Source organism: Trachurus japonicus, chromosome 20 (assembly GCF_045865225.1).
Source record: "Trachurus japonicus isolate A0001 chromosome 20, Traja_1.0".
NCBI lineage: Eukaryota > Metazoa > Chordata > Actinopteri > Carangiformes > Carangidae > Trachurus > Trachurus japonicus.
The window spans coordinates 21506654-21533292 of record NC_140926.1 but is presented as its reverse complement, the minus strand read 5'-3'; the positions used below and the strand labels follow the sequence as shown (position 1 = coordinate 21533292).

General features: G+C 47.7%; 1 protein-coding gene across 1 annotated transcript in view; it reads right to left on the bottom strand.

The window, feature by feature from the left end:
* gli3 (GLI family zinc finger 3) overlaps positions 1-26639 on the bottom strand; it is a 96097-nt gene that overhangs the window by 51857 nt on the left and 17601 nt on the right. The window contains exons 2-3 of the mRNA XM_085763886.1: positions 26448-26621; positions 8863-9108 (exon numbers count right to left, since the gene is read on the bottom strand). Coding sequence (XP_085620012.1) covers positions 8863-9108; positions 26448-26580 — 379 coding nt within the window. The 5' untranslated portion in view covers positions 26581-26621. The remainder of the gene's footprint in view (positions 1-8862; positions 9109-26447; positions 26622-26639) is intronic.

Below are 26639 nucleotides of genomic sequence, written 5' to 3'. Positions count from 1 at the left end.
CGCGAGACGTTTATCTGAAATAATATTTGGAAAGCAACCCCCTCCCCCTTTTTTTTCAGTTTTTTTTTAGCAACCAGAAGTCAGGCATCAGAGTGATGTAGATGTCTGCTGGCCTCTTCCTCCTCCTCCACAAGTCACACAAACATCTCCATGGAGCGCATATAGCATTTGTGAGACATTTCATTCTTAACAAATTGCACACACCAGCAACGAGGATCCCAGTTTTTGCCGGAGAGTGGAGCTAAGCACGCACACAGCTCTTCCAGGAGGGCCCCCCCCCCCCCACCAACACCAGCCGACCCCCTTCCTTCTTCCCTCCCCAACCCCCCACCCCCCTTCCTCCCTGTATCCCAGCGTGGATCAGGGAGTGAGGGTTATTTCGCGAGGCCTCTGTGGAGCGCCAATCTATCTCCTACATTTGGTGAATTTCTCCAGATTGGGATAAGCTGGGGAGCAGAACAAAGCGTTGTGCGTTGGCCCTCTCCCCTCACTTCAGCGCCCTCTCTCTCCCCTACCCCACCCTCCGGCCTCCTCTCCCCCACCCAGCTGAGGAGAGATTTACACAGCAGTTTAGTAAGTGAAACACTGCACACTGCACCTCTCTCTCCCTCTCTCTCTTTCCCTCTCTATCTCCCACATCTGTCTATCTCCTTTTCTCCAAACAGTGATACCTCTCAGAGAGAAGGGAGTTGATTTAAACCTCAGGTTAACTCACCGGGACTTTGCTACATTTATTTTGCTTTGACTTCCCCTCGTGTGATTTATTCTACTCAAATACAAAGCCGCTTTAGGGTCTGATCTTTTTTGGAGATCTTTATTTAGGAATTGGGGTCAGCGAAGAAACGAAGAAGATGCGCCATGTCCACAATCTGCTTTTAAAAACCTCCTTTAAATGCCTGCATCATAGAAAATGTATGGAAAACTATACAGTATTTATATGTATCTATAAGTCAAGGTCGTATCAGTGGTATTCATGATTACCGCGGCCGTATCAGTAACCTATAGCCCCCGTGTCACGGCTCCTTCCTGGGCCTCTATGAAACTGCATGTGGCTGTGTGATAGTGACTGTGAGGCTAATGCATCTGCATTATAATAACACACAGGCTGGACACCGCTCAGGGAACCTGGACGCCTTCTCAATTTTGTAGCACGCTGCGAGGCCACAGAGCAAAGAAACTCAGTCTTTTTAATGTAATTCTATATACGATGTTAGATTCCCTGGTAGCCACTGCTCCCAGTTCAGTTCTGTGTGCTGTGAATGTCAACTTGCAGAGACTTTAATCTTGATGCAGAGAGGCAATCCATCACAGCGAGCACTTTGTCACATTTATTTATTTTTTTGGTCAAAATTATGTATTAGCGCATGGTAATGTGGTTAAAAGAAGGGGCCGATTTAAAGTGGCGCATTCAAGGGCACGTCCAGGATTTGAAGGTGAGCTGCAGAAAAGCAACTCATTAATGAACTCCAGTATTTTTGCCTGGAACATTCAGAGGAGTCAGAGTTGTGTAGCATTACGTCTCTTACATAAACAGAGGCTTGTTGCAGTTTTTTTTCCTTTTTTTTTTCTTCTTAAAACCAACGCTGGAATCTCAGTGTTTGGAAAATCTTTTACACAAAGGGTTGAGCTCATAATTGGCAGCAAAATGTTCTGGATGATGTATCTCAAGGAAGTCGTGTGCCTCTGCAAGCTGATTTTTTCATATGCTGTTAGAATTAGTGGCAACCAGTGGCTGCATAGAAGGTGGGAAATCAATCAAGAAATCTATTGTATCCTTTGGAGAGTGGTCAGGCATGCAACTTAAACATTGAAAAACCCACAAATGCAGTCCTTCATGTAGTTTACAATCAAGTGCTATTTCCTCCAGTGTTGTAAACCGGCTCCTCTATTTTCCACAGACCGTACAGTACAGACATTAAACAAAGTCTGTGCAGGCCTCTGGAGGTACGTGGCCATTATTTGGGCTAATGGAGGAAACTGTGTGTCACAGAGCAAAGACAAAGTCCAGTGTCACAGCAATCAGACAAATGGCTGCTGGGCTGCACAGGGCCAGACAGAGGTTGACGCTTCTGGACCAGTTAGGTCTTATGAGAGCAGCAACATCTGGATTTCGCTGATTCTCTCTCTTTTCCACTCTCTGTGCTCTTTGCATGGCTGTCACCTTACCCTCTCTTTCACCCTCTCCCTCACTCTTGCATCGTCCTCCTAATTCTTTCAATTAATCCCGCTCTCGGCCCATCTCTTTTTCTGTGCCTCCCTCATTATTCAAAGCGCATCCTCCTGATCTCTCCCCTTTCCCTCCTCACAGCATCCCAAAAACAAGGACAAAGTTGTAATCCATTTACTGCACCCCTGTCAACAGATTCCACCCAAATAATCCTAAAAGACTTACAACCAGGCCTAGGTACTGTCAAGGGAAAAGGGAGGAAAGAAGGGGCAGAATGCACAAGAGAGGGCCATGGAGGGAGACTGGAGAGAGAGGAGAGCGTACAAGGAGAGAAAACCAGTGAGGCAACAGACGGAGGGAACTTGTGTCACAGTGATTTGAGTCTTTGTCACACAGGTGGCGCCCAGGGGTTCCCTCAGCCTGGGCAGAGAGACAAACTGGGGCCCATGTAAACCTTAAAGAGGATTAACCCTGCCGGAGCGCTTTAATGAGACCTGAAAGTGCCGGGCACCGGAGAGCCCCACTGATTGAGCTGCGCTGGAGTCGGCTCCCAGCGGTCCACCAGCCCAGTGGCCCAGCAGCGCTGCTGCAGCCCCGTGGCCTACAGCTGCCCGCTCACACTGAGCCACATCAAAGCAGCCTGTCTGGGAGAACCCCGAGACTGGGAGGGAGGAGGAGGAGGAGGAGGGGGTGGGCATAAGGGAGGTGGAGAGTGTGAGTGAAGGAGAAGTGGGAGGAGGGGGAGGAGGAGGAGGAGGGTGCCTGGATGGAGGAATCCCTTATCTCCTCCTGAGAGGATGCTGCTCTGTGGTGCGAGATTGTCTGGAGCTGCCACCTGTCCCAGGCATCTTTGAAGGCAACACTAAAGCCTGTGATGGGCCTGACCTCCTTGAGCTCCCATTCTTTTATGTCTCTCTTCATTTTCTGCTTTGTTACACCCCCCCCCCTCCCTCCTCTTTCTCTTCCACTCTCTCTGGCTCTCCTCTCTTTTTCTTGCCCCTCCGTCTCACTTATACCCTCAGACTCATCCTCTTCTCCCTTCTCCGGCGATATCTTAACATTTCACCAGGCTGCCTGCAAACATTTTAATTACACTGTGTTCATCAGCCTCCTCTTCGTGTAGAACAATATATACTTGAGACCCTCCAGAGACGAGAGCAACGAGATACGGGGCCGTTGGCTGAAGGGATACGAGCTCTTATCTTCGCCACTATGTGAGAGGAATGCAAATATAAAAAAAGGGAGTGATGAGATTTGGAGACACTGGAAACAAATGTAGAATGGCATGAAATAACTCTCCCGCAGCACACAGAGGTGATTATCCTACTGGAGACTACAGGGTAACTTAAGTAGGAGAGAAAAAGCTTAATATATTGTGGTTTTAACCAGCTAGCCGAGGAGAAGCCCCCCAGAGCATTCAGTCTTCTTGTTTCTTATTGCATTGTGCTTGATGTTATTGTCGCCAGTGGTGTGTGCTGCAGCCCATTCTCCTTCCAGATGGACAAAACGCAGCGAAAATCTTCACTTAAAGCCTCCACGACGACGACAACAACGACGGCAAAAAAAATACCATTGTTCCTGCTCTGCATCTGTGACTCGACTGATTAACCAATCTCATTTGAAAAGATGTAAAACACACTGACAGATGTTGCTCCAGCGATACCAAGAAAACGCTGAGTGTTCTTCTTTGAACATCTTAAGTTCTCCGGAAATTCGTCTTAATTCTTCTGAGCTCCTTCACATTTAATCTTGTCATTGTTAATAAGCGCGGCCGTTATTCTGAAACGTTCGCATCTCAGCTTCGCGGTTAAGAGCACCGCACGACCTCGAGATGGTATGAAAGTGCATTCTCGTAGCACTTCAAAAACTCTAGCTTAACCCCCTTAAATCATCCAGCTCTACAAAAAGAGGGAGGGGGGCACATGCATGTGAGAATATGGCCTATCTTACAGCATGAGATGCCTCTAATAAGCTGTATAAAAGGGGATCATCTGATTATCCCTGGTGCGCTGGACCAAGGGGCCACAGCAGAGCGCAGGCCCGTGTTGTTCTTTCTTGATGAAAGGAGGTGGATGGAAGAGGATCCCTCTCCATTGCCTGCAGTGTGCCCCAGGCTGCTCTGTGCCGGCACGCCGCTGGGGGACTCGCAACCGTGCCACCGCGCTCAAAAAGCCAATATTGAAACAATCACAAAGACAAACACTTACCCATGAAACAGGCACGTGTCCTCTCACCACAGGCTCTCTCTCCTTTTCTTTTTTTTCGTTGGGGGGTTTTTTGGAAGGATGTTTGAACCTGTATCTTAGCCAGTGCGTGTCACGTTTAAACCAACAAGAGGCCGGGAAGTTTGTTCTTTCAGAGCAGTTTCAGAAGAGCGCTCTGTTTGCAGCCCCCCTCTCCACCCCCACCCACTCCTTCTCTCTCTCTCTCCTAAACACATACTTTATAACTGCTCTCTTTTGCTGCTCTTACTCTTTCTAGACATCTGGAAAGGCCCATATGAACTGAATGACCAAGCACTGTAATTAACTGTAGTAGAGTCCAGGGCCGTTGTTGTGCAGATCACGTTCGGTTTGGTGACAGCTAGCTCATTCAGTTCAGTGGTCAGCTGCATTTTGATATTGAGGCAGACAGACTGACGCCGGGGCAGCGGCTGGCGTGCTACGGCCCAGTAGACCTGAGATCAAGCTCACCACAGCAGTTTAGAGTTTAACCCGTATGACTGGACACCCACCACCCCCACCACCATCACGCCGTAAAAAAAAAAAAAAAAAGACCCAGGACGGGTTTTATGCCACGGCTCAGCGTTTCCCAGAACACAGGGCCCAGTGTGATCCAGGTAGCAGTCACCTTCGGGCAGGCTCAGAGAGCAGGGTTACTGTGATGCATGTGAAAGAATCCTTCAGCCAAGAGATCCATACCTCCACTGCCTCTAGCTTAGCAAGCTTGGTTTCTGAGATCAGTCAAGGACAGCAAAGCTTTAGTGTGGGGATTATGCCCTGGCAGCCAGATCTGGGCTTGATTTTTTTTTTAAGGAGCTAACCCAAAGACTATTGGACTGATAGGCAGCCATTATAGCCTGGAGACACACTCCTACTCCTATCAATGACCGAAAGCATCATTGATGCAGAGCCACAAAACTTATGTCGCTTTACCGCCAAAATACTTGAGCATTGTCTCTAAAGCCTGGAAAATTTTCTTTCCTTTTTTTTTTTTTTTACTAAACATTCTGGGGCAGTCTTAACATTTGCAAGAAAGCCATTGAAAAAGGGATGTGCTTTAAGTCCCTCCACGGATGTGTTTAGTCTGGCACGGAGGGGCAAGTGTTTAAGAAAGAGACACTTTAAAGAAGAGGATCCCCTCCGAGGAAGCGAAGATGCTTCGCCAGCAAGTGGGCTCACTGTTGCTTGCAGGACCACTGACCGGCTAATCGGCGCATAATGTAAACAGATGTCGGCGCGGCGCATCCCATTCACATTTCTACACAATTAAGATCTTAAAAAAGACTTCTGCCTCATTAATCCTCATCTCAATCCTTTCTTCTTATCCCACAGCAAAGCCCCATGTATTAGTGTTGTGGTAAGAAGGATATGGACTCTTATCCAGTGTTTGCCCAAGAAAAGCGGCTAAGACTCAGGCATCACCACGATTAGCTAATGGTAACAATGGGGGCAATGTTTCCTCAGTGCCTCCTTTTTTTTCTGGGCTGAAGTGGGTGTAAAAACCAGAGTAAACACAGTCTTAGGGCCGTGGACGCAAGAGGAGTGGGAGATCACAAGTCTGGGTGAATAGCGGAGATTTACCCAGAGCGAAGACCCCCAAAATCCACCCCACCCCCCACAGTTTTCTTGCTCTCCTCCTGTTGTTCCGACTCCCACGCCTCCCAGAGCTTCGCCACCGTTATAACGACCCAGCGGCCAGGTGTGGGGAGGCTGCAGGTGCCATCGCATTTAGGCACATTAAGCACTGACACACACCAGCGCTAAGAGTAATCGGATTTACCTGGCTGTCTGCCGCGTGGCGTGGCGCGCCGTGCAAGCACAGCACAATGGCTTAGGGCCCCCTCTCCATCACAAACACACACACACACGTCGTGCACACACCTGGGATGAATTTAGAAGGTGACAAAGCCCTCATAGAGAGGGACTACCGCTGGTGGAGTAAAGGCTGTGTGTGTGTGTGTGTGGACAACAACGTGTGTGCTCGCATGTGTATGGAACCAGAAACCAGAACAGGAGCCAGTGGCGTTTTACACCTTGTGCCGTAGGAGTGGCGACAGACGCTGCAGGCATCTGGTTCAAAACAGCTGAGGAGAGGAGGCGGAGGCGGAGTGAGGGGGGGAGAGCAGAGGTTTTAGGGGAGGCCTGTTCGTTCTGCTGACCCTCAGACCGCTAGAGCTCATGGGGATTGAGCTCTGGTGCTGGGTTCAATCAGACAGAATGGGACCGCCGCCTTCAGGGACTCCCCATGTCCTCAACACCTGGGGCCAGGGAGGGAGGAGGAGGTGTTTTACAGAGCGCTGCTCTCATCTGAGATCACAAGTCTTCCTGAGCAGATTCCGGATCAGAGAATTGACAGAGAGAAATCAATGAGAAACACTCAGAGCCATTCAGAGTCAGACTTTGTGTTTTTTTAAGTCAAGAAATGTTCTTGTTTTTGGATCATTTCCCTTAAAGAGACCCTGAGACGTTTGCTTTTGGTTATTAAAAAGTCTCATATTAATGTGGATGAATCTTCATAACCCACACTTGTTAATGTTTCCATTTAACGTTTTGTCTTTATAGTAATTTTGATATTATTATTTAGTGGTTGGCTCGCCCAGCATTTCCTGATTTCCCGGACGCTGCCTGGCGGGTCATGGGAATAACGCTGCTGGATCGCTAGTCGGCATCGTTTATGGTCGGAACTACAACGGTATCTGATCATCTTCAAACCTCCGACTTTCGTTCTTGATTAATGAAAACATTGGGAAATGCTTTTGTTTTCGTCCGTCTTGGTCTTGCGCTGGTCCAAGAATTTCACAGTGCGTGCGGAGGCTCATGGGAAATGTAGTGTGAAGACACTTCCGCTTTCCGAAAGTCCTTGTAGCCCCTTTAATAATACTGGCAACCAGATAGGTTTTTAACTTTTGTTGTGTAATCGTTACACATCACCTGACACATCTCTGCATCAGACAATTATTGTCTGACAACATTTTTCCACTTGATTAATCAATCAGAATGAAAGACAGTTAGTTATCTGCTCACTGTGTCAGTGTTGCCACAAAAAGACTATTATATAAAGGTGTAGAAGAAGCAGCTGATGTGCGAATATCTCTGTCCATCATGCCTACAGCCTCCCAGCATGCATTGCGGTGCTCTCTTCTCCTCTCCTCTGCTTCATAGGTTGCAGCCTTCCAGCCTCTTGAGTCCCCGATGCACAAAGAAAGCCTCTTAAAGCTCCACAGCCCTTTTGACTTCTCCTGCTGCTTTTGAACTCTCCCGTTTCAGACCGTGACTTTTCCACATGACCCCCAAGCCTCTCACTGACCCCCACCACCATCCCTGCTGACTCCCCACTCCCGCCCTCCCCACCCAGCTTCTAACCCCCCAAAAGGCTTCAGTGGTCTGGAACCACCGGAGCTCCTTCACACATACCCACACACACACACACACACACACACACACATAAAATGAGAAGTGGCAGTGTTGCTGAGTTAGGTCAGGATGTAATGGGCAGTAATGTTCTGCCCTCGAGGGTCCTGTCCACAGCACCGCTGCCTGCTTTTAAGTAACCTTTCCCTTAAAGAGGCACCTTGGTGACTCCCAGGCACCCAAGCACAGGGGAGCAGCGGCTAATGAAGTGGCTGAATAAATAGAGTTACAGTATACGGTCGGGGTCCGCTGGACTTTTCATTACTGCCACTGGATTAAAATCACTCAGTCCCACCCTGTCTCCCCCAATTCAAAGCCAATTGAACCAAACTAAACAAGCTATCACCTCAAATCCAGGCTAAGTCCAGGCTACAGCGGCCGCTGAATTAACCTCCTAATCAGCCTCTTACTCCCCAATCATCTATCTCCTGTTCCCTCTTTCCACATACACTTTCATCCACAACTGTCTATCTCACCTTCTTCTTCTTTTTTTTTTCAAATGATCAGTATCTCACTCAAGCCACAGCTCTCCCTTCACCTCAATCTCTCAAGCTTCATCTCCATTAGTCTCTCTCTCTTTGGCTTTCTCTCACACAGTCTCAGAGTCCCACAGAGAGAGAGAGAGAGAGAGAGAGAGAGGCAGAGTGGGGAGTGGGGAGGTTTGACTCGGCGCTGCTTTGGGGCTTTGAAGTGTGTGTTGATGAGAGAAAGCCGAGTACTGTGCTCAGACAGGCCCCTAATGAGGGAATTAAGAAGCTACGCTGGCCGTTCCCCATACTAACTTCCCAGGCACAAAACAAGACAAGTGTGCGTGCATGTGTTCACAAATGTGTGTGTGTGTGTGTAGAGGCAGGAGTGCGAGAGAGGCTAATCTGTCAGACTTCATCAAGCATCTGGCAGTCCTGCCTCTCACCTACAGTACAGAGACAAACTAGGCCTCAGTGTTTTCCGGGGGCGCTACAATCATGTCCTTGAGCCGTGGAGTTTCTTAACTTTAAAAAAAAAAAAAAGGAAATCTACGCAACAAAAAAACATAGATGGTGCTCCAGCTAGTGGACTTACGATAGTGTGCGTCTAGGTAGCCGTTGCGGGGGTCCATGGCGAAGAGGGTGCCTCGGTACGGCAGGGTGTGGTCGGACAGGTGCGGTAGGGAACTGTGCAGCTCCTTCTTGAGCAGCGAGGGCCGCTCCTCCGTGGAGGTGGAGGGTTCCTCACTCACGTTCCTGTCGGGGCCGCCGGGCGTCGGGGCCTGGGAGCTGATTGCATTGCGCCTCTCGCGGTGGTAAGGCGTCCCCGAACTCTCGTCCTCTGTTAGCGCAGACAGACAAGAAATAGGGAGGAAGGAGAGGAGGTTAAACCTGTGCAGATATTGGAATAAAAGTGTGAGAATTTTCTATTTCATACACACTCACACACACACAAATGTTCTGAACACCCATATGCATGGAGAGGCAGTCTGTTCATGTAAGGGGGGTGGGGTGGGGTGAAGGGAGGAGCAGAGGATCAGCTTTGTACACCTGAAACCTGCTGTGCATCATCGGTGTAAATCTGCCAGTGTTTGCCTTCCATGGCGCCAAATGTGGGAGTTCAGAGGCAGATGGTGTATGAGCGAACAGAGAGAGAGAGAAAAAAACAAAACAATCTCTTCATTTCGCACAGTTGAGGCCGCCGCATTTCCCAAAAGTCCATTCTTAAATTCGGCTCTGTTCTTTTTATAAAGAAACGGATTCTCATGGAGGAGGCAACGCAGGCTTTCTGCCTGCATTCCAAACTGCCCATTAACCAGCGTCATGGGTTGTATCAGCCCCACCCCTCCTTCACTCTCTGTTCTCAAACTAAATCTTTCTCTTTCTGTCTGAGGGCAAAATTAGGAGGAGTGGGGTCTCTGGAGAAAGCTTCCTGGCATGCTGGGTAAGGGGGATAAATGTGGAGTTGAGTTCAAGGGCCGAGCTCCGGCAGAAAGACGTGACCTCTGACCTTTGCCCCAACCTCTGCACTGACATGTATAAAGGTCAGTTGACCTCCCGACCTGGAATTAGTCTTTTCTGTAGTACGATGCTACACAGACTAAATCAGAAGCTTTGAGTGACATTTCTAGGATTTAATTTTAGTTTCAAATTTCACCAAAACAGATCGGGGAATCTTCAATTTTACGCAAACACTTAAGCTAATCTGCAGTTAGGCCCTGTTCATTTAAGCCTGAAAAAATTGATTGAGATTTTTGTTGACAGCGTTATATTGTGTTCTGTCTTCTGTTCAGAGGCAAAGCAGTTTTTTTAAAAAAGGTCTCAAAAAAAGGTTGCACATTTTAAGTTTGACAGAAGTGGAACAATGAGGGTAGAGGTTTGTGGCACAAAGTAAAAATCCTTTGTAGGCCAGACGGTCTTATTTCCATTCGGATCCTAAATTGGGACACACTTATAGAAAAATCTGTCAAGTAGAAATACATATTTCTTTTGTGTCATCTTGGCCCACTATAATGTTCTGGATGATCCAGTTTTACATCAATGAATGAAACTTGATTTTAGACGCAATAATGATGTCACCAGTGAGGGGCGTTGGTCGTCATTGCTCTTTCTTGCATTAACGTCACTCTCTGAGAACTTGGTGTAATGCCACTGTACTGGTGCCAGAGGTACTGTAGCATTAGCAGCCTAGCGGTACACAGGGCTTCCCCCACTATGCACTTGCAGCCCAACAGCATCCAACTGCCAATTAAGAACAGAGGAGAGGGCCAGATTAAAGAGCACCACCTTGAGCAGCGAAGAGGGCCGGCATAATGCTGCAGCACTTCACAGGAGAAGAGAAGCGATCAGAAAGGGGGAGGTTAAGAGAGAGAAACAGAAGGAGAGAATGAGATTGAGAGAGGCGAAGAGAGAGAGCAGGAGGAGCAACCCACGGGTCCCGCTTTTATTCCCCTCACTCTCCCACATCCATTACCTGCATTCGGGGCCAGCCGTGCCTCGGTGCAGTACTGGCAGCAGATTCAAGGATTCTTAACGCGGAACTGACAGCCAGAAGACGCAAGCCGCTCTCATCCGCAGGAAATGACAGTGTCAGTTATGATATAAGTATTTAATCCTATACTGCACAGCCAGTGATCTTATTAAGGGAATAATGGCACTTATACGGTTAAAGCTGGATTAATAGGTCTGCGCTTGCAAAGCGCAATATTAACATAAAGGGATTTCGGAATTGGGTTCATCTCCTGACATGGATTGAAAGAAGTCGGGACTGTAAACTATGCTAGGAGCAAGCACTGCTAAGGGCAGAGCATGTAGCTTGTGTGTAGCGCAGGCTTCCACTGTGTACTCTCGGCTCTCTCGCATTCGGAAAATCTAGCATTACATTTGGGAAAGTAAAAAATGTCTACATATTTATGAGTTCTTCTTCATACTTTCATACTGATATTTGATGTTTTAGAAATAGACTCATCACTAGGGCTTTAGATGGTGTAGCAGTTAGGAGGCCAATGGGCACTAAAACATCTTCTGCCAAACTTGGGAAAAACTACTAAAGAGATTCAGCTTCTCATGTTCCGAAATATACTATGAATTACTTATATTTCACTGTTTTATTTTGTCTTCTTCACTTCCTCCCCCCATCTTTCTCCTCTTTTTCCCTCCTTCTCCAGTGCCCCTACTGCTATTCTCTCCGCCAAGGGAGGTCAAGCGACTAACAGTTCAATCACAGCGGTGTCACAGTCCCACCATCCCCCCTCCGGTCACCATGGCGAGCCCCACGGGGAGGGGGTTCATCATTCTACCATATACCACCTTTAGGGGCTTCATTACTTCAGTTCATAGCACTTTAAATGGTTAAACAAACACTCAGCAGCACGAGGATCAATTGACTCCTCGGACTGGCTGAGGATCAGCAGAGGTCTGGGGGAAGGTTTCTTCTTCTGTGCTGCTTCTACCAGTGGTGGAAGGTTTTCATATCCTTCTAACACGTCAAGTATCTGTCAAAGAACTGCCTAATGAAGACAGAGCAGACACAGGTAAACACATGCAACTTTGAAAAGTTCAACCCTGCAACACTTCTCTAACTCTGACCATTCGCCCAACAGACCCTTTCCCTTTTTCCCTCCCTCATTTTTCATTCCTCTTTTATTTCCTCTTTTCCCATGGTTGCCACATCCAGTCCTCTACCAGTTTGCAGGTCTATTCAGCCCAACACAAAAGCAGCAGGCCGGTCCTCTGTGGACCAGAGGAAAGCATGCCTCTCAAAAAAAAAAAAAAAAACAGAAAAAAGAACCATCCTGCTCTCTCTCTATGGTGATTGAATTTCTTAACATCTTTTCAAAAAGCGCTTAAATGCCTGGAGGCGAGAGGAAGAAACAAGCTAATGGTGGATGGGGAGCACTGAACAAATTTCAGAGCCCTTTCCTGCTCGCGTTTGAGGTTGAAAGCGAGCTCCTGCCTTTCAAGTTTCAAAGTCCTCCTTCCTCCTGCAGTGTCACTGAAGGATTTGAAAAGAAGGTAATTGTGCTCACTGCCGTCCTGATCAGAGCACACGCCCCAGCTCTAGTATTTCAGGAGCTTTCTCTTTCACTATAATGGTACCTGGTGCTCCATTCCTGCATTCTTCCTCCCTTACTACTCTTTCTCCCCTCTCTCTCTCTCTCTCTCTCTCTCTCTCCCTCTACAAATTCACTCTCGCTTGCTCTCCCTCACTTGCTTTCTATCCGTCTTTCACCCCCAGCAAGCCACTCATTAAATCCTAAAGCCCAGGTTTCTCCCTTTTTTCCCCTTGTCTGGGGTCTCCATTGTAAAACTCTGGTTCGAATACCTTCAGAGAAAACCCTATGCATGGCCTTTAATATGGCGGTATAAAAAGAGAGAGTGGATGCAATGACAAAACAAAATCTTAAAAGAGATAATGAGATATGGAGCGAGGCCAGTTCCTCTTAAGAGTTTGGCTCTGGGACAAGGGGGGGGGGGCTGCAGTTAAGGGTGCACGGCCAATTCAAAGAGACAAAACCCTTGGCTTGTTGTTTTTAAAGGTATTTTCCAGAGGCAGAGGTTAAGAACAAGGGTTTCTGTTGCTCCACATGCCAATCTGTCCTTGACTGTCAAGCATCTGATTTGCCCTCCAGCCTGGACTCATTGAGACAGCGGGTATCTAAAGCCGGGACATGCATGTTTCACGGGTGCACAAAGGGCCATTGCACATCGCAACTCTACTTCTCCCCATCCGCCCCCTCCCTGTTACCGCCTTTCCTAAAAGCCTAAACATCAGAGGAGGTGTTGTTGTACCTCTGAGCCAAAAGCCAGACATGTGCTGTGTTCCACCTTCGAACTTCTCAAAGCACCGTTGTCAGTGGCACAAACAGATTTTGGCTGGGGAAGCACACGGAGAGCGAACGAGGAGGAGAGGAGTAGAGGATATACAGTGAAATCACAAAACACTTCTTCAAAGCTCCTCTCCTCCTGTGCAATAATCTCTTGCTCCTTTTTTTTCTTTCTCTTGCAAATCAACTCCCGGGAAAGACTCAAGACTCCCCAATTAACAATGAGAGGGGGAAGAAAAATTCCAGCAGCTGGCTAGAGTTTAATAAGAGCACCTCTCCAAGCGGCTTAGGCTTATGTACCTGATTCACCGGCCCTGGCATTGGCGCTATAGACAGAGGGAATCATTCACGATTAGTGCAGACTGAAAGACAAGGGAGAGAGAGGCCGCTCAAACTCCACCAAGCCCAACACAACAAGAGCGCGGGGGATTACTGCAATTGTGTGAGGTATTTTTCTGATCAACTTCTTGGCGTGCCCCAAGGAGCTTGATGCCTTTTCCTCACAACAGAGTTCAGTTTGGCATTATGCGAAGGTTACCGAGTCCTAATGGAGCTTCCTGGTATCCGCCTAAAAAAAAAAAAAGGGGGTGACATTCGAGAAACTCCTTGACAAACAAAGTCTTCTAAATGTCAGAAGGCAGAATCAGGTCATTACCCTGATACGTGTGGGCAGGATGCTTAGCAATCCCCAGTCAAAATATCTGTCAGTGCTCTGGAGTTCACTCCCTCTTATTTTGCGCTCATGTTTGATTCAGTCTCTGCAGACTGAATCCATGGTGGTACATTATTTAACCATAAGCGCGGTGACTGATGTTTGGACGAATTGCAGTGAGAGGCATGGGCAGGTCAGGATGTTCCCTCTCCTGGTTAGCAGTCTATTGTCAGCTGCTGATTTCCCACACAGAGCCCGCAAATGCCCTCTTCAATATTCATCTAGGCAAATTCGACGACTCCCACATCTCAATTTGGCTCTCGGCAAACCCTGGGCCCCCAACCACCCCCCCCACCAACCCCCCAGCTCCGTGGGCCCCGCGGTCCCAGCCTGTTTTCTCCGCCGCCGGGGGTCTGCTGGGACGCACACCCAGAGCTCAGCATCTCGCAGCTCCAGCCTCCAGGCCCCGGGGCTGGGGAGGGGCAAATCAAAGCCTTGCGTGGCTCTGTCCTTCTTTCCCCTGCGCTCACCTCAAATCAGCCTCACAGCGGGGGTTGTGTCGTGCCAAGCCTCCGCCTGCCCTATAGCTACCCCTTATTCACCCATTAGGGGCACAGGCCCACCATAGAGCGGCCCGAAACCCCACTACCGTTTCATCAGGGCCACATTGTGAGGGAGCAATGAGCATCGCGGTGAGAGCTGAAAGCCTCGACTCTAAAATGCACACTGATGCGTTTTTGACCATGGATAGTTATGGCCTTTAAGGTTTTTTCACTGAAAGGGCACCTTGGCCTGCATTCTTTCAGGAATCAAAGATGCATTTGATCAAGGCCTCAATACAAGCTCCAGCCATTAGCGCTCTGATTGGCTTATAGACCCTGTTAGTGTCGCTTCAGACAGTCACAAGCCAACTATGATCAGCCGCAACCTGTTAGTTATTTATACTGTCCTCTGTAACAATATAAAGTGATTGTGTGCTAGGGCAGACCAGGGCAGAATTACGTCCATTTGGGATAGTGGGTCTTTTTGGGTGGATCTGGGCACGCTGCCCACCAGACCAGAGTGGGCCAGCTTTCCACTGGGCCTCAGCATTGGAATCCCACTTCTGACACCAGAGTGATCCGGACCAAGTCTGTGGCACTCAGATTAGGAGCTGCTCGCCAAGAGAAGTGGATACCCCAGCCAAAGCAAAGAAACGCGGAGCCAAGAGTTCGGGGATAAAATAGAAAAAATAATACAAGTAATTTCAAGCACATCACATGTGATCCAAACTGCCACTGTGGATGTTTCCCACCTTATAGAAATGAATGTTATCTTAACTTTTTTTTTTTAAGTCCGTGTAGCATTTTCCACTCGGAGTACTCTTGTGTAAACACAACACAATGTTCTGTTTTTTTTAATTTTGTGTGAAAATGCTCATTCACACATCATGCTACATGTGTTTGAGCACAGAAGTGTACATTGCATTAGGGCACAGAGGCCCCTATTAAGATAGTTAGCCATAGCACTTACTAGGAGCTGGATAATTAGACACTTCAAAGGCACCTGCCCGCCATCCCAAAGGGGGCAGGAATCGCTGACACCCCCCACCCCCCCACACACACACCCACCCCCCCTCCCTGCCCCGTTTAAAAGCATGTTAACTCCTATCTGAGGCTAGCAGGCTAATTTAACTTTTGACATTTGATATCTAAGGAATGAGAGGGATCAGCCATTTAGCTGGAACAGGATTACCCCCCAACCCACCCCACCCCGCACACCCCCAACAGCCCTTTTCCTCCTCCTCCTCCTCCCCTTCTTCTTCCTCTCCCTCCCCTTCAACCCTAACCCACTCACCCCCCCTTCTCCCAGTCAGGCCGGATTCATTAATTTTCCTGCTGCTAAGCACTTTATCAATGACTGGTGAACGTCTAAGTCCAGAGTGGACTCTCCCTCTGTCTCCCTCCCTCTCTCTCTCTATTCTGTGGTGATTAGGCCTGTGGATGTTCGGATCTGTCCGTCTAATTCACCCGCCGCTCTGTTGCTCCTGATCTGTCCTCACACCTGCTATTTCAGCTCAGTAAACAGGAGGGAAGAAGCAGGCCAATTTGGAAAACTTTTCAGTCTGAGAATCGTGCGAATCCTGGACAGAACATGTTCAGTTCATTCATAAAAGGTCACAATCCAAACTGAAACGCCTCCATAGCCCGGAAAGAGACCAAACTCTTCATCCTTTTTAGTTGACAAAAACCAAAACTGTGCATCTCACAGCTCTGGTTCTGGTCATTAAAGCCAAACAGGAGAACATGAACACGTAACAATTAGCATTTACCAGCCTTCCTCCCATATAGATCTTGCTTAGCCCTAAAGATACATATGTGCTCTGGAAGTTTCTGAAAAGTGTTACAAAATCAAATTTATACAGCAAAGTGTATAGGCTACATTTGCTGGTAATGATGTTATTCATTGTGTATCCAATCCATATTAATGTTCGATATCACCTCTTCCAAATGTATTAGCCTATGTGATAATGACGTTTCACAGGTAGAGAGGTGCTAGGAGTTAATCTGCATCCATAACTCTACATTAGTCTCAGTCTAATGCCCTCTGCTGAATGTCTACATTACAGGTTGAATCAGGGGCTGCACATGAGTGTGACGGATCTGGGTTAAATGAACAGCATGCCTGGGCCTTTGATGCTGCAGCTGGTAATGCTTACTGTTTCTAACCCGTCACATTTGGACATAAGGCCTTTTTACCAGAGAGCATGACAATCGGAATTCCAAACTACAAGCCAAACACCATAAAAATAACACAACTCAACTGACTCCTTCACTCTGCTCCCAAAAAATGAGTGGGGGGCGTTCAGCACAAGCATTAAGTCACCTGTTGTTTAAAAAAGAAAATCTAATTGAATCAACTTTTTTTTTTTGCCTTTACAGCTTGACACATTAATTATTTAGAACAACATTAGTTCATTTTCCACATTTTTTCTATCCATCAAAATCCACAAGGTCCCCGTTCACCTCACAAAGAATCCTTTATAACCTATCAATCATCATTTGCCTTCCAACATCCTATCATCATTACTGTTGACAGTTGGTGCAAAATCTCAGCCCTGACCCCCGCCGGCTTTTAACGTGGGATGTGAATGGGAATACCCGTTTTAAAAAAAACAAAAAACAGGGTGTAATTCACCCCTCTCCCCCCCTTTAAAATACAGGTGAGACCTGGACCCCTTCATTACAGTGTCTGCAGCCGGCAGGGAAAGCTCTGCAGATTAGAGGATCTGCCGTGTTGGCCAAACAGATTTAACCACCGTCTGCTGGGGAGGGGCTGGAGGGTTGGAGGTGAGTAGGCCAGAGAAAAAAAGGCACCATGTGATTAGATAAAGACTTCAGTAATGCAAAGAAAAGCAGTCCCTTCATGCAAGTGTATGTACACACCGCAGAGTGATACAGGGAGGACGTCCATTCCTGAGCTAGAAGTTAGGGATTTAGAAACATGTTAAGACATTCAACAGGTCACATTTTAAAGTTTGAAGTTACTTGTTTCAATAACGGAGTCTCAAGGGTCAACTATGTCTCCTGGAACATATTTTTGAAAGAATACATGATTGAATGAGGGTGGCATGGTGGTTCAGCGGTTAGCACTGTCGTCTCACAGCAAGAAGGTTCTGGGTTGCACATTAGGTTAATTGTCGACTCTAAATTGCACACAGGTGCGAATGTGAACTTGTGAGGTTGTAGAACATACAAACCACAGTGTTGTCGGCTCAGAGGCCAGAGTTTGTTTCCAAAGTTGCGTGAAGTTTTTGGGTTAAATGTAAGTAATGAAACACATTGCGTTCAATTGTGTATTTGTCTCTATTAAACCAGAGCATGAGCTTTTCATAACCCAGGTCTGCATGAGCATAAACATCTACATATATGAACAGAGGATACTCTACTGTAGTTTTTGTGGAAAAAAGTATACTTGTGATTTTTTTTTTTGCAATATCCTCAATATCAACATATCTTTGACAAATATTTCTCATTGCACTGAGCGAATACGCAATGCAATTTTCTGTTCCAGAAGACAGGGTAGCATCAGAGACATTTCGATATTTATAATCAAACCACCATTTACCCAAGAGAACCTTACTTTTCTGTGTTGAGGAACATTAGGAGTAGCTTTCAGCTTTAAATGCAAATCTACAACAGGGAAGATATGTAAGGCGCACACAGTGTAAGTGGTGTGAGTTTGATCTGAGTGCAGACACCAGTTATAAAAATACACAAAAGTGAAAAGCTGCTCCTTTAATGTTCCGTGCATGGGACACATTCCTCTATCTGGCCACGTATAAAGGAGCCTTCTACATTTCCCTCCCTTGATCTTTTCACCTCCTCATCATATCTTCCTGCTTCAACACTCTCTGTCCTTACATCCTCTCATACTCCTTCTGATGCTCTCCCCTCCCGCTGCTGTCCGCTCTTCAGTAATGAGCTCCCCTCATGTATGACCTCTCCTGTCACTCCCGCCAGTGGATGAATCCTCCTCTCCCGCCTCCGCTCCTTTGCCTCCTTCTCTAATCTCTGCATTACTTTGCCATTAATCCCACATTCCACACGAAGGATGGCAGCTGCGGCTCAGCTGACATCTCGTCTTTTACAAACCGGCGTTGGAATGAGTCGGTTGGGGACGGGGGCAGAAGCAGTGTTTGAAATTATCATAGTAAAAGACTTTCCTGCTCCGGGCTGATTTAGGATTCACCTGTAGCACGGAGCGCCCGTCTCCCTCTCCATCCTTCATTCATTCCCACTCTCTCCCTGCTAATCTCACTTCTGGTTTCCCGCTCCCATCCCTCAGTCTTCTCCCACTTTCTGTGTCTTTTCCCAAATCTCCTCAAGCTCCCTGCATCTTCCCTCATCCCTTACCCCTAACATTCACTCACTCACTCACTCACTCACTCTCCGTCCACCACCTCCCTCCATCCTTTCCTTCTCCCTCCCTCCAGAGCCGCAGTGGGACTGTTGGACTCACGCAGCCCCACGCTGAGCTGCTTCGGAGCCAAGCCAGAACAAAGAGCCCATTGAGCCGAGCGGAGACATAATGTGGTCGGCCGCTGACAGCACCGTAGATGAAGTCATGAGGTCGCCAAACAGTTAATAATGACTGCCCCCTTCGTCCAGCTGCACCGAGTGTGTGTGTGTGTGTGTGTGTGTGTGTGTGTGTACCGTCGTCAGGGAAAGTGCGAGAAAATGAGAGATTATGTGTCTGCAATGCATGCATGCATGACTGAGTATCTACAGTGTGCAATGCGTGTGTGCATATCTTGCAGCATGTGGATGGATAAAAAGCTTTTAAGGGCGTAATGAGATACTTCATGACACTCAAAAATTCGCTCAATCACTTTGTAAATACCACAGAGAGGAAAACAAAACCTTCGGAGAATTGCACTTTTTAGTTTTGGCTTCGCTCCAGCTGCGTTGAAGAAGAACACCCAACCCACCCCACAACACCACCACCACCACCACCACCCTCTCCTTATTGGAGTCTGTCTGGCGCAAAGTCTGACATGAGACACATCTCCCCGGGACTGGAGCTGTCGCTGCGAGGCCCACACTCCGAACATCATTAGACTCACAGCTCCAGGTGAGAGCAGCCAAGGAAGGAGAGACAAGGAGACAGAGGGAGAGGGAGAGAGGAGGTGCATGTTGTATTTGTGTCTTTCGTGCAAAAAAGCATGTGGGAGATTCAGTCGGGGCATTAATCTCGGTGCCACTGAACGGCCACGCTCTATTAAAATGTCTTTACAGGAGCACTTGCTTGTCAGGAGGCCTCTGGGTTGAGTTGTGCTCAGGACAAGGGGAGGAGGAGGAGGCGGGGGAGAGAGAGCGGTGAAAGACAGATATGCAATTGATTAACATTAGAAGGACTTGCTCAAGTTCAAATTGCACGGCCCCTCTGCTGTAAGCTACAGACATTTGTTTCCCCGCAAGTAGAATGTTTCTTTCAAACCCTGTCTCTGCTACACATCTGAGTTCAATTCTCCGCATGCCCTCTCTCTGAAAATCAATTCCTCCTCCTCTTCTCTGCTCTTTTCCTCCAGCTCTGCGAAACAGACCATAGGGCGAGGGGATTACACTGTCCCTCCCCAGATCCAAGCAAGACAACAAATGGTTCTTATCAACTGACACCCCCCTGCCATCCAGGAGGAAGAAGGCAGAAAAACTGGCCAAGCCGCTTCGGCACGGATGTGTTTTCTGGGGCTCTGTCTGCCAATCGCTGGCTACTCTTTTCACACTTAAAGCCTGAGCTATTTACGAGAGCCCTGGGAGAATGCGTGCGCAGCACCAGAGGGTGGGAAGAGAGGAGGGGAGAGAGCTGCTGCTTCTCAACCTCTGCTTCTAATCAATCACCAGAAATCACTGCCATGGTTTATGGCCTTTGATCCTAGCTCCTCTTTCGCACTGCGAGGGAGAGAGCAGGGTGGGGAGGACGGGAGGGAGGAGGGAGGGAGGGGGGGGCAGGGAGAAGGGTGAGAGTCAAGGCCCAGGAGGTGTGGAGGTCAGGGGAGAGAGATTATGGGGTATGGGGCCTTTTTTTTGCTCTCTCAAACCTGAAAGCATGTCTTGATTTAATCCAGTGAGCTCTGAGCACAGAGCTGGAAGTGGCCTGGAACAGAGAGGCCGCTTCCAGACCAGAAAAAAAATAGTAAGTTCAAAACAGAAACTCTGACACATTGGGGTGTAACTGGATGTTTTGCTTTCCTAGACATCAACCATGCGATCTAAGTTCACCAGCTTAATTAAACACCAGTATATTCAAACTAATTAATGCAATTTTTTTTTTATCCAGGTAACTTATGGATTTACAATGTTACATTCTGATTTATCATGTTTTAAGATTGTTTTATGTGTGTAACTTCTACAAAAAGTTTTTAGTTTGTCTTTCATGTCATTTTCTTGCAGCATTTGTGCCTTTTTTTGCAATTTCAACATAAAGAATGAATTCTCAAGCAACATGTGTTCTATTTAAGTCATTGTACCTGAAGTGAGAAATGAAAAACGTGAAAAAGCAGAAAAGAAAATGCCTTTACAGTCATACAACAATTCCTTGTGTACTTATCCTCACCTCACATGTCAGATCAATTCTCCTGTCCTTCTCCATGCACGTGTCATTTTTTCATATTAACTCCAACCCTGGTGGCGGGGCCACTAGTTGCTACCTCATCCCGTTCAACAAGAACCCGACTGTGGCGAGGAGGCGAGAGAGTGAGCGAACAAAACAGAGAGGACGCAGCGGAGAACACACTACAATAAATCCTCCTGGCAGGGTCAGGACACTCCTGCTTTGTTGCTCCTGGCAGGAGGGAGGCCACTGATGCCTACCGACAAATGGACAGAGTGGTAGAATAATCAACTACTGTTTCTCCACTTTATAGGTTTATGAGTATGGGGCCCTCGGGCCGCCCCCGCGCCGACTGCTCAGAGAGGAAGGAGGTCCGGCGTGGCCTGGCGTGGATGCCGAGGCCGTGCCGGCCCACGTAACCCCGCCGATCCTCTCACACAGGGGAAGGCCGACTTGTCTTTGTGAGTCGGTCATTGGTTCAGAGACTTTTCCCTGACCCGGGTGACCTCTGACCCCCAGGCCTTTCTGGCTCACAGCATGTCAGTGAAAATGACCTCAGGTTTCTCTAAAGAGCCTTTGTGACGGTCAGCATGAACTATCACAACATATTAGATTTAATAATCTCTGCCCGAGCTGTTGAATTGAGACTGCACTTTATATCAGTGTATATCATTAAAGTGGAACAGTTTAAAACTGAATGTGGCACTTTAGTGGAGTCCATGCAGGGAACACAGTAATTTAAGTTTTTAATAAACTGAAACACTTGCCAAACTTTGTTCAGATGTGATTCACTAAATCAATTGTACTTGTGCATCCACTGATTTCCCATTTCAGATACACTGACTGTGTGTTTTGTATCTTCAAATGAACTGGTTTCAATAACCTGGCTAAAACTGCTTATTTACAATCCATCCCATCATCTGGCTGCTCGTGTTTTCCTGCCCTAACTGACTTCATTGGATCAATGTGTTCCCAGATTTGAGCAACCGCTATGATAAGTATGATATTACCAACAGCTGGAACTAAACAATGGACTAAACTTCAAGTTATAATAAACAGGGGGGTTTTGCTTCAAGGGATAATTTCAGAGTTTTATTTCAGGTTGCTACAACATGTAGGATGAGCACTGAACAAAAAGAAGATGCAGTTCCGCTACAGATGTGTTCGGGGCGGTATCTCTGCAGCTTTGCAGGAGTCTAGAGGAGGCAGCTTATATGCATCCTCCAGCAGTGAAGGAGCAGCGGAGCTCCAGCAGGCAGATCTGAGCAGGCGGAAGTGTGCCAGACGAAGAGAGGCCAGGCTGGGCTGGACTGGGCCGAGCAGCTGAGGTTCCCCTCCGCCCTGATTAGCAGCGAGGCTAAGCTAATCCTGCGCCTCAGGCCCCTGTGAGGTGGCTCTGCCAAACGCCTGTCCCCCTGCTGCTGCAGGAAATTGCCTTCAGTGCAGAGGTCCATGAAATGGCTATGGCTCACCGGTGAAAGCAAAACACATCCACTGTGTGTGTGCACACGGATTCAGTGCGATTTAACAAATCCTGATCTAACAGGTAGCTTTTATATTTTATAGGCTACCTCCTCTAAAACCCCCATGATGTGCTTCACAAAAGCAGATAAATTAATTTCTTCAAAAGTAATTCTGTTTAGTGAATAAGTGATGTTTTCTATGTATTATTTATGGAGCGTACAGAGGTCTTTTGACACTAAAAGCCAGTTTTCCTGTGTGGGGTTGTGTGTCAGGCTCTATAACGCCTCCTCCATTGTGCTGTTTGACCCGTGGGCCAGCCAGAGCTCCCATGAGGTCCCTTATCCCTCCATCAGTCCTCTCTCATTAGCCACCACAGGCAGAGCCCAGAGCGGGGTAACACAGAGGGGCCCCCCGCTTCCTCCTCTGGTCCCCATGAAATACACACAGCCCAAATACAGATGACAGAGATCACCTTGTAGCTGTTGTGGTCCACAAAACAACTTCAAGTAACCACCAGCACCGGCAGCCTGCTTCTTTGAGAAAACAGAGCAGATGCATTTATGCCCTTTTTCTAAAAAACATTTTCAATCCACGTTCAATCCCTGTCTGACCTCCTGATGCTGAATCATCTGTCGGCATTTGTTGCCTAAAATTTTACATATTTACTAATCTTTTTTTAAATGATCAGGAGTGGTTCTTTTCCTCTTTTTTTGCAGGGGGTGGGGGTAAAATATTGATAAAAAGTGGAAGCAGAGGTGGCAACATGAGGAGGGAGGAGGAGGAGGAGACTGGGCAGGACACACTGGAGAAGCAGTTGATTATGAGTCCCATCAAGTGATCAATGATTTCATTAATAAGACGGATCACGCGGCTGTCATAGCTGTGACACGGGCTGAGGGATGATCCGCTCCCAACGCTCCATTTCCCCCCAAGCTCTCTCCCTCCCTCCCTCCCTCCCTCCCTCCCCGTCTTACCAATATTGCCTCCCTCTGCCGACGACAAGGGAACGCCAAGGAAACAAGGGATGGAGCTGGGTGTTGACGGAGAGGTGGCGGGGGAGTGAGTGGGTGGGGGGTTAGTCATGAGGGGAAGGGAGGGTATGGAGTAAGGGAGGGGGTGAGAGAAGGGAGGAAGAAAAGTGAAAATCCATTTTGAAACCCATTTTCAATTAGGGGTCCACAAGCTGTTATCACAGGTGTCCCAGAATGGGGGCCCGTAAGTGAAAATGTCTCCTATCCGTTTCTGAAATGAAACCTTATCTGGGAGGCACAAAGATGGCGGGGACAGCGTATCTGTAAATTACTTTCCATCCCCGCTGTTAACGGGAACTTTATTTCTGTCAGATGACATTCCCCTCTATTTACTGTTGATCATTTAAATGGCTGCCTAAAAAGAAGGTGGCCCCTCACTCTTCCTCTATCTCACCCCTCTCTGCTCTGTATCATCCTTTCTTCTCTCCCCGTCAGAGGATTTTTTTTTTTTTTTTTCCCCCAAAGCAGTGAAGTGTTCTTTTTCTTCTTTAAACACTTTAGCCACGCTCTCCCTCTTTGCTTAGGGATTTCTCCGGTAACCTACACGAGAGCCCAACATTTGTTGCCCTTTAAAGCTTAACTTGTTTGCCTCTGAGACCCTTGCTCTTGCCCTTTTAAGCAAGACCATTATAAAGCTCCCATCTCAGCCTCCTTACGAACTGCTTTACATTCACTGCTTCGCTGTTATGTTAAAGCAGAATTGACAATTTTCTGAACTGTGTCCTCCATTTTTCTGCTCCCTCAAATCAGCAGCACCCGTATCATAAAAGTGCAGCCAACCAGAAACTTTTTCTCTTTCTTTTTCTCTCATATAATCAACCCCTCAGCCCCCGCCCTGTTTTTTTTTTTTATTCGCAAATTATCCCATGACGACAGGATTTCTCCAGCCAAGTAGCATGGACATCTTTTTTTTTTTTTTCTTTTTTTTTTTTAAGCTCGGGACGCAACAAAAGAATCAGAGGACTTTGTGGTCCACCTGCCTGCCGAATGATGAGGGTGGGAGGGGAGAGCACCCCCCCCCCTCACTCCGAACCCCTCCTAAAGAGCACCAATCACAGCATTGTTGTGGCACAGTCGGCCCTTTTGAGCTGTCAGTGCGAGAGGAGGGGGCACGGAGATGAATGGCACACAGGATGAAGCCACCATTTAGCCAACCATGTGGGAACGCTCTACCAGGACTCAATAATTACTCTGAGGCTGCTCAACTTGGACAAAACTTTTACAGAGTGAAGGGGAAGAGGGGGATGACAGACTGGTGGCGGAGGAGAGCGGTTATCCCCTCCGTGGCACACGTGACGTGAAGATTTTTTTTTTTTTTTTGCTCATCAGGACAGCCTTCACGTTTAGCCTTGGAAAGACCAAAACTAAAACATCCGTCATGTTCTTCTGCGCCCCCCACCCCCTTGCCCCTCCTACTCATTCCCCCACTTTTCACAACTTATCGTAGCACACTGTTGCCGGGCGCGCCACAGGGTTTCTGCTGCGCTGAGATCAGGGGCCGCTGCTCCACTGCTTGACGGGAGGGGAAATATTTCGCCGGGGCCTTTCCTAAGAGGAACCAGTCGCTGGGGTTCCACAGCTGCTCACAATTACCTTTTGTTTGGATGGAGGCAGCGGGGCAAGGGCTACGGGGGTTAAAGTTGAGGCGAGTGTAGGGTTACACCTGATAAGAGGTTATGAGTTCTGGGGGCGACTTGGGGAATGCGCTGTAATTATAACCACACAAAGAATGTGTAAGCTATCTTATGATTCCAAGAGCCAGATTGGGATCTAAAAGGGACCTTTCTGCGCAGATAAGCATCATCCCTCCCCCTCATCAAGTGAATTATAAGACTACTGTATTTTAGGGGGGGGGGGTGCTTAACGCTGGAGCAGATCTCCTGACGTGGCTGGTTTTCAAGACGAACCTTGTCCTGTTCGGCGCTTTAATTACCAGCACATTACTGGGAAAAAAAAAAAAAAAAAGAGATCCACAATCATGAAACCAAATTGCATCCATTCTTTTTCCATGACAAACTTTTTTTTCTCTCTCCTGCTGCCCCTTTAATTAATAAAATCATGCCGGCCATATGGGATTGAGTAAGAGTGAGAGTGTTCCCAAGATGCTTCAGGATGCATTACCTTACCCACTTCCTGTGATAACTCCCATATGGGGACCGAGCCACGGCAGCTTATTTACCCTCTTCCTGGATTGTTTGTCTGCTGTTCGCACTTGGGATGATCGTACTTGACATCAGCAGAGTCAAGGAGGGAGGGAGGAAAGGGGGGAGGTGACAGAAAACTCTCTATCAAGCCACCAGCTCCAGCTACTATAGCCCCCAACCCCTCCATACCCAAAACCTTCCAAATCCTCTCACTGCTAATGAGCACAGCTGCAGCTTAGGCCGTGGTGATCTCAACTCTGGTTTTGTTATGACTTAAGCTCGATGCTCCGAGGCTTCCAGCCGAAAAGAAGCAGGAGAAAAAACTGCCATCTAATATTCCTCGTCCCAGCGACTGAATTGAGAATGAAAGGCCGGATGACGACAGGCCTAATGAACTGTAAGCTCCACACCACTTTTAATAGCATGTGTTGAAGACATTGCTATGTAAACATGCCAAAGTTTTGCTACCAGCGAGCGTAGCATGCGACTCACTGTGAACCATGAGAATAGGGGAACATAAACAGACATTAGCGAGGATCTGAGAGGAGCCTGTGTCCTTGAAATCGTGTTTTTGGGAGCTGGTCAGTTTCATCTTAAAGCAATAAGAACATGGGTACAAAAAGAAAACACATTCCCCGGTCCCCAGTAGATCAGAGGCCCAGATGTTCAAATATGTTAAGAGATATAGGGGGTGCAGTGTGGCCACACCTCCGTCTTAAGTTCTCAGAGGTCTGGAAAACATCAGGAAATGCTTGGACGAAGAGATGCTTCGGGTCTTTGTGGCAACGGTCAGAATATGAAAATGGATGGAGTTTGTGATTACGTGACATCGCACCACGAGTTGGGGATAAATTTTGATTCATTTTGAAGTTTAATTTCTCTACAATTTAATGGTGTTGGCAGTTTGATGACATCTGCAGACATCCGACTGGGTGTGCTCCAAAACACCAAACATTATATCTGACCCGTACCGTTTGAGGTGGTGCTGGAGGCCACCGCCTTCTCGCTGATGTCATTCCGCGCCGACGAGCCCTTGGTCGCCACGATGGTCTCCACTCGCTTCTTCTTCTCAGCTGCTGAACTGGCCTGGGACTGGTTTTCCATGGCGATCGCTCATTCCTCAGCACCTCATGGAGACGGGATGACTGGTGAGGAAGAAGAAG